At 29.9% G+C, this 8778-nt stretch overlaps 1 protein-coding gene and 1 long non-coding RNA gene across 2 annotated transcripts; both read left to right on the forward strand.

The window, feature by feature from the left end:
* The first annotated feature begins 793 nt into the window (after positions 1–793).
* On the forward strand, positions 794–2307 carry LOC107951315 (dof zinc finger protein DOF4.6). Its single transcript, XM_016886318.2, has 2 exons — positions 794–988; positions 1426–2307. Exons 1-2 carry the CDS (start codon positions 962–964, stop codon positions 2152–2154), a joined length of 756 nt encoding a protein of 251 aa, XP_016741807.1. The 5' UTR covers positions 794–961; the 3' UTR covers positions 2155–2307.
* A 5504-nt stretch (positions 2308–7811) lies between these two features.
* LOC107951316 (uncharacterized) lies at positions 7812–8778 on the forward strand. The gene is made up of 2 exons (XR_001698394.2): positions 7812–8007; positions 8475–8778. It is a non-coding gene; the product is annotated as an uncharacterized lncRNA (long non-coding RNA).

The following is an 8778-nucleotide window of genomic DNA, read 5'->3' on the forward strand; positions in this document are numbered from 1 at the left end:
CTTCAATTTTATTATTAAATATGTGAAATAAAAAGGGTATGAATGATTTGTGGGATTTTTAAAGCTTTTACTCCTATTTAATTCATGTTTTTGATGCTTTGTTTCTCCTCTCCTTAATTGCTATCTACTTAAATTTGTCAAACTTAAGTCAATGAACAATATAAATAAGCTTGTAATGATGCAATTTTAATATTATATTTCCTACATGAAGCTAAAGTTTTTTAATTTGATGGGTAATACTTTCTTAATTAATATTTTAAAAAAATATATGAAATATATGATTTTTTTTAATGAAAATTAAAGTGAGCAACCACCACGTCAATACCTAGAAGCACTTAATTCTTAAATAAAAGAGTAAAATTTTCTCTAAGTATACTTAAACCCGCGCCCTCTTGCATTAGCAACAATATCAATGTTAACTAAGCTAAAACTCAATCAACTACATATAACAAATTTTAACTCATTTGTTAATATAACATATAATAATCTATATTATAAGCTTATAAAAACAACTTGAAATAATCCATCATTTTATCCAGAAGAAGGAAGGCCATTATAACATAAGTATACAACTAGAAAACACCAAAACATTTCACATAAAGAGATACATAATTATTTTATAATAACAATTTTACAAATTAAAAATAATAATAAGATGATGAAGAATTATCAATCAATGTAATGTTTTAAAGTGTATAGTTTTTTTCTCTTAAAAAAAATGTTACATTTGCATAAACAAAATATTCCTATTTAGTACTTGTATATATAGAATAAAATACACATGTAATATGTGTACTTAATAATTTATTAGACAAAAAACACCCCATCCATAAAGTAAGCTGATATACAACGAAAACCAGCAAACATTTCATTTTCTCCTGCCTTTTAAACCAGTTTTTAGAGAAAAAAAAAAAAAGAAGTTTGCTGGTTTCCCTTCTCTTTGATCACCAGTTTCATAACCATGGATACTGCAGCTCAATGGCCACAGGTAGAGAAATCTTCACCTGGATATGTTCTTGTTTTTTCTCTCCCCCTTTTTAGCTTTTTCAAAAGAAGAATAATTTGGAGTCAATTGTATATGGTTTTATTGGGTTACTTTACTTTGTAAAAGATGATGGTGTTTGTTCATATTGTCAAAAAGAAAAAAGATGATCATGGAGTGTGTGTGTGTGTTCATGGATATAGTTGAAAGACTTGAAGTCCCCACTCAATTGGATTTAGTTTTTATCAGTTTATCTTCAAACCATTTTGCACTTTACCTTTCTCTTTCCTTTTTTTTTTTTTCTTTTTTAACTTTTTTTTCTGCTTTTTCACTTTTATATTTGGCTTGTTGTAGTTTGTTTGCTATCTTCCTTTTAATGTTCATCAGCTTTTTGATCTTGAATTTATTGCTTTTCTTCTCTTTTTTGGGGGGGGTTTATGTAGGAGATTGTGGTGAAACCAATAGAAGAGATAGTGACAAATACATGTCCAAAACCTGCAAGTTTAGAGAGGAGAACAAGACCACAAAAGGAACAAGCTTTGAACTGTCCCAGGTGCAATTCAACCAACACCAAGTTCTGCTATTACAACAACTACAGTCTAACTCAACCTAGGTACTTTTGCAAGACTTGTCGGAGGTACTGGACTGAAGGCGGTTCCCTTAGAAACATCCCTGTCGGAGGTGGTTCTAGAAAGAACAAAAGACCATCATCATCTTCTTCATCACTTTCATTATCATCTTCATCAAAAAACCCTAAGATCCATCAACCCCAAGATCTCAACGTAGCTTTCAAAACTACCACTCAAGGTTACACAAGTGGTAATGTTCCTGAATTGGTTCAAATCCCCAACAGCTTAGATAACAACAAGAACCAAATCCCTAATTCTTTCAGTTCTTTCATTCCCATGCCAGTTCCAGATCCAAACACAGTATATACATCTGGGTTAATTCCCATGCAAGATTTCAAGCCAATCTTAAATTTCTCCTTGGATGGGCTTGGGAGTGGTCATTATGGGAGTCTTCAAGGGATTCAAGAAACAACAACAGGGAGGCTTTTGTTTCCATTTGAAGATCTGAAACAAATCCCAAACACAACTGATACTGACCAAAATAAAGAACAAGGAGATTCAGCTGGATACTGGACCGGAATGTTAGGTGGAGGATCATGGTAAACTACAAGATCAAAAGTAAAAATGGGTCCCTTTTTTTTTTCCCTTTTCTTGGCTTTTCTTTGTAACCTTTTTTATTATTATTAATTTGTTAAGGTGGGGTGACTTGTTTGGATTTCTTCATTACTAACAGATAGGAATACATGGGTTTCTCTCTCTCTCTCTCTCTCTCTTTATATATATATATATTATATATATATTATTCATCCTTCCTTTTTTCTTGTTAATTATGGTGGGAATTTGAAGCTTTTTTGTTTTTAGGTTGGCTTCTAACATGCTTTACTGTTAGTATGTATGAAGAGATTAAAGGTAAACCCAGATTTTTTTAGGGCAAAAATGTGGGAGAGAATAGGCATGTCTGTATACCCTTTTTTAATTGATATTATCATAGCAGAAAGGCAACCCTATATGTCATTAGGCTTGGTACAAGTACTAAAATGAAAATTGTATAAAGTTGAAGTTTGTATGGAATTCCGTATCACTTTGTGTTTCAATTAAATTAAATATCCAGGTAGGTCGATGTTTTAAACAAAAGTTTTCTAATGTTATTTCTTAGGTTTATAAAATTTAAGTTTGAAATTTTATTTAAGAAATATCGAATTTTTTATCATCAAGTTGTCTTTTTTCCTTAATCCATTGTTTGAGATGATGGCAATTTCATACACGTTCCTGAAAATAGAAGGGATATTATAGAGAAGAAATGTGGCAAGTAAGAAAATGTGATGAACCCAAAAGTTCTCCTCACCTACTGAATTTTCTATATATCCAAACAGTGTTTTGAAGACCCCATATATATATATATATTATTTTCCATGAGAGTGATGATTGCTTCCATGCCACCTTCTTCACCTATCTTTTTCAATTGAAAGATTAAGAAAGATCTGACAAAGGCCAAGCCCTTCTTTGCCTTTGGTCTTTGAGAAAAGGGACCCACAAACATTCCCCTCGACAAGTGTGCCTGAAAGAATAATACAGCCCCCCACTAAGGTTTTTGATCAATCTAATCCAGATCTTGATCCCCCCCTTTATTTTCTTTTTAATATGTTGGTTCAATTTTTGATCTTTGCTGTAAGCCACTTAAATGTGCACAATATCTGTCAAATATATATGTTTTAAGCTCTTCTCTCTCTCTATCATGCAAGTCTCTTTCCATTCCCTAAATTAAACCATCCCTTTAGATATGCTTTGTTGTTTTCTCGTATCATTAAAATATAATTCATGAATATATAATTATTGAGAAAGTTATTTTACAATATTAGATTAAAACTTTTAAAAAATTTATATTATCATTTTTTATTCTTTAGATATTTTCTTGAAAATATGTTAATGAATACAAATTTATCCAAATTTATATATTTAATATTTTACAATAATTTTTTTAAATAGTTTACCATAAACTTTATTATTAACAATTTTGATTAAATATTTAATGATAATATTTTAATTAGAAAGAACATTTTTTAAATTTGTTTTGTACGTATTTCCTAAATATAACCATGCATGTATAAAACTTGTTTTGCAATAATTGAAATCACGTTTTGTACGTTTTAGTTACAAAATTATTGAATTTTTCTTTTGACAATGATATAAATAATATACTATATAGATGATTAAATATATTATATCAAAATAAACACTAATTTTCGAAGAATCACTTGAAGTAAAAGATGTTAAAAACAGTAGCAAGAAGAAAGGGGAGGCAACAACCTTTTTTTCTTTTTTTTTACGTTGGATAGATTAATACCATAAATCAAAATAATATAGGGTTAATTTTACCTTAATATATCATCATCATCACTTTCCATTATACCTAATGTTACCTTATTATCATCATTCTATAATTACAGTAAGATATTATAAAATCCAAAGTTAGATTAGGGTAATCTCTAAACAAGGGTAAAACTTTTGAAACTTGTTTTTATTTACAAAATGGGAACTCAAAACATTAAGATGTTGAATTCTTTACCACCATTTCTGTTTTTATTATTTAAGTTAATGAAATTACTTTGTCTAATGGAGTGTTTTAGGAAATCAGAACATGGATCCACTCAACCCCCCCCCAAAAAAAAAAAATCTACATTTTAGTCTAAACAACAATGCCTGAAATAAAATAATTTGTGTCCTTAAACAACTAGAATGGTGGTGCGATTAAAGATGTTTTCCAAGCCTAAGGAAGCTATTTTTTGGGGGAAAAATCATAGGGGAAATGGAAACCAAGGTTAAATTATGGAAAGGGTAGTTGTTGTTTTCTTCTCTGGATTTGTGATCTGACGTGAAGACTTGGAATCACCTGGAGTTTTTATGTTACACATAACTCGTTTTACATGCTTTAAAATAGATATTCCACTTCATACTGTAAATCGGCTTGAATGCAAACAAAGTCACCCTAAAATAATTAAAATTTTATTTAATCAAGTATTTAATTGTAAAAATGACATCCGATTAAGTTATTAATAAAAACTTAACAATCAATTGAGTCCAAAAATACTATTTTTTTTTGTCGTTAAGTGATGATGTGTCAGCCAACTAACATGACTGTTGGCATGGAGAAATGATGATGTGACTGTCGAAACCACTCTTCGAAATTTAAAAATTTTAATTTTTTTTAAAAAAGGGGAAATCGACTTTTGAAAAACAAATGCATGGAGTCGCCACCGATCCTTTTGTTTTGGTGTGATCGGATCACCTAAGAATTTGATTATTTTAATAAAACTATTTTGGTTTACTAAAACAACGATTCTGGTCTACGAAAATATGAGAAAACGGGCTCGGGAGTCGGTTACGTATGAGGAAGGATTAGCACCCTCATTACGCCCAAAATTGGTACCAAATCGATTAAATATAGTCCTTATGTCTAAAATTAAAAAATGTTTTTGAAATGTGGTTCTTGTTAATAACCTTTGGATAACCCGAGATGGTTGCTAAGATCTTCTTGTTTCGACGTCCGAAAATTTATAATTTTAAAAATTACAAAAGGATGCCCAACTATTTGGTCCAAAGAAAAACCGAAACCCAGCACGGTAGGGCACGATTCCTTGAATTCCCAAACATTGAACATTGCCTTGCCTTAGAAAATACGAGTGAAATTCTGAAAGATATTCGATTATTTTGAACAAACGGGAAATTGCAATCCAGCACGATAGGACACTATTCACCGAATTGCCAAACATCGAACATTTTTTTAAAGGGTTTTTAGAAAGCATGAATGAAATTCCGAAGGAGTCTTTGACTGTTTTGAACAAAGGAAAATGCGCAACCCAGCACGATAGGGCATGATTCTCAAATCGCCAAACAATCTAAGATCGACTTCGTTTTGGAAGGTTTTTAATAAACATGAGCGAAAACCTAAAGGAACATTCGATTGTTTGAACAAACGAGAAATCACCACCCAGCACGATAGGGCATGATTCCCGAATTATCAAACACCGAGTATTGCCTTCATTTTAGAGTATTTTTAGAAGATATGAGTGAAATTTTGAAGGGATATTTGATTATTTTAAGCAAACGAGAGATTGCAACCCAACACGTTAGGGCACGATTCCGCGAATTGCCAAATATCGCATATCGCCTTCGTTTAAGGGATTTTTGCGAAACTAGCTTAAAACGCATTAACTCGATTTGAAATAAGACGAAATTAATCATAAAATTTGGGTTTTATAGAACCACATTTCAAAAATTAAGTGAAACGATGATATAGAGTAAAAGGCACATATGATTGTACGATGCTTGATGAATAATAATATTTATCAACTAGCGGAACAAGCAATTAAATATAATTAATCTAGAAATTATAGCCTAATAGCAATCATGTATGATGAGTAATTAACAATTCAATAAGATGGATACCATGCAAGGAATGTACATATATATAAAATAACCAATAGAGTATATGCAAAACAAAATGGAATTTAGAAGTCAAAAGGGGTATGAGATTCATAAACTCGTGCTATATAAGTTGACAAGTTTGAATAGAAACTAGGAACATACATAACTATTGAAATAGATATTAGAAAATAAAAGTTTGAATTAAATTGTATGTAAAATAATTTAAACACAAATTCATTTAAAAGTTGACAAAGTATATGATAATTTTAATAAAATATGATGCAAAAGAATGATAAAGATGCACAAAATAGGTTTATGAAACATATGTACATGCAAGTTTATTATAGAAAGAACATAAGATTAATAATAAGATATATATAAATTTTTAAAATAACCCAACAATTATACACACCCCTATATTAAAACATTCAAACGATAGGTTATAAAAAATACAAAAGCAATGTAATATAAAGAAACATAAAAAATAATAATAATTTTAATTGAAAGAGTTTCTAAAATTATTTCATATATACATAAAGAAAATGTTTGGTAAATCACAAAGAGAAGGTATTTTAAAATAATAATAAAAACTATTAAAGTAATAAGTGTGTTAATACGTATATATATACATAAAAAAATATTTACATAAAGTTATATGAAAATAATAACATATACCATAGTAAAAAATAAATTAAAATATGCCATATACTTGTGAAAAAATGTTAGAAATAATTATATGTCAAAATATCCTTTAATTAAAATATGAATTATAAGGTTAACTTAATTTTATTATAAATTATATACATAATAAAAAAATACAATTAATTACAAGTTTATTAAAATCTATATATATAAAGATATCAAAGCTTTAATAATAGATGCAAATTAAATATAAATACAAAATATATGTTTATTAATAATAGTTTAAATAATACAAAATATGTGAGATTTTCCTTTTGAATAAGAAATATATGTGAATAAATCTAAAAGAAATTATATGTATAAAAATACCAATGTTTAAAAATGTATTTAAATTATATATACTAATAATTTTTGTATATGTATAGTTAAAATTTAATTAATGTATATAACATGTGATTTTATTTTAGAAAACAAATACATATATATCATGTGGACAAAAAAAATAGTTAAATATATGTATAATAATTTAATATTGATAATGTTCATGGAATAAAACCAATTATTATGAAGCATATACATGTATAATAACACATAAAAACATTACATAAAATAATGTACAACCATATAGAAATTCAAGTACCCCAAATTACAACTCAAAAAAAAATAACCAAAAATACAAATAACACAATTAACATGTTCATTACAAATAATATAAATGACAAGAAAGAAAAAGAATAAATATATCAACAAAGTAATTCAACAAGTACAGGCAAATGAAATCAAATTTAAAACTATAACATAAATTTAGCAAATTACTTAATAGCAATCAAAATAAACTAAGAAGGACAATTGGCATAAATAAATAAACTATTAATAATGAAATAAGGACTCATATATGACACACTTGATTTCACAGGGACCATGTTTGAAATTATTCCTAATCTTAAAACATTGCATGAAGACAGGGACTAAAATGCCAAAACATATAAATCTGATGAACAATTTAAAAACAGAGAATAAAGCAAATTAGGCGCAAAGGGGAGCAGACCTTGATGCAGCGCAAAGAGAAGGGGCCTGCTGCGTAAATATTCCATCTTTGGCGCATCTGGATGGAGTCGGGTCTCCAATTGGGCGAATGCGCGGACCCTTCCCCCCCTTTTGTTTTACACGGCGCCGTTTCAAACAGATGAAGGCATTTAAACCTTTTTTTTTCTCTGCATCATCCCCAGAACACAACCCCCTTTTGCAACCGAAAATTACAGCCTGGGAACTAATTTTTTAGGGTTTCTTTTTAGCATTCGAATCACCATTGTTTTGGTGACCATCTGCATGTAAAGAGCACCCAGTCTCCTCGTTGAAGGTAGTTGAGCAAGTTTTAAAAATGATTTAGTAAGTATCTTTCTCTTCTCCTCCTTTATTTCGTTTGAAAAGAAACTCAAATCTTATACCATTTTATTTTACAAAACGAAAGGAAATTCATGAAATACAAAGAGTTTGTTATTGCTTGACCTCTCGCCCTCAAATCCGCACAACATAAGTATTTGGGGCTCTCATCGGTCTCAGATCATGTAAAAAAAATATATGAGTAAACTAAGAGAGAAAATAAAAAGAAAAAAAAACTGGAAAAATATGAAATCACCTTTATCAATTGCTTTTTTTTTTCTATTCTCTCTGTGTACAGATACTATCCTCGTATAGTATATTCTATGTGTGTGTGTGTCCTCTTATCTCCTCTGTCTGAGTACAATGATTTAGGGCTCTTATATAGCCGAAAAGAAGAAAGAAAAAAATAATACAAAGAAGTCATTTTCTCTTGTTTTTCTTGCTCTTTGCTGCTATGTTTGTCTCTTTCGCAGGTACGGGGCGACGTGGAGGCGTACGAGGCTGTGCTGGCGCGGGTACGGACGTAGCTGGGGTTCGGCTGCGGCGTGAGGAGAGAACCCTAGGGTTCCTGTTCTTGAATGTTTCGGGCCTATTGGGCCTTGTAAGTTTGGGTTAGGTTTAGTTATTGGTTTTAGGCTGATGGGGTTGTGTAATTGGGCTTGGGATATTTTGGGCAGTTTGGGTTAGTTGGGTTAGGTTTAGGTTTGGGCTTTGGTATTGGACTTCAATGTTTGTAAAAGGGACATTGGATTTATTATATATTTTTGTATTTTGGTA

The sequence above is a fragment of the Gossypium hirsutum genome, chromosome A02 (genome assembly GCF_007990345.1).
Source record: "Gossypium hirsutum isolate 1008001.06 chromosome A02, Gossypium_hirsutum_v2.1, whole genome shotgun sequence".
Classification (NCBI taxonomy): domain Eukaryota; kingdom Viridiplantae; phylum Streptophyta; class Magnoliopsida; order Malvales; family Malvaceae; genus Gossypium; species Gossypium hirsutum.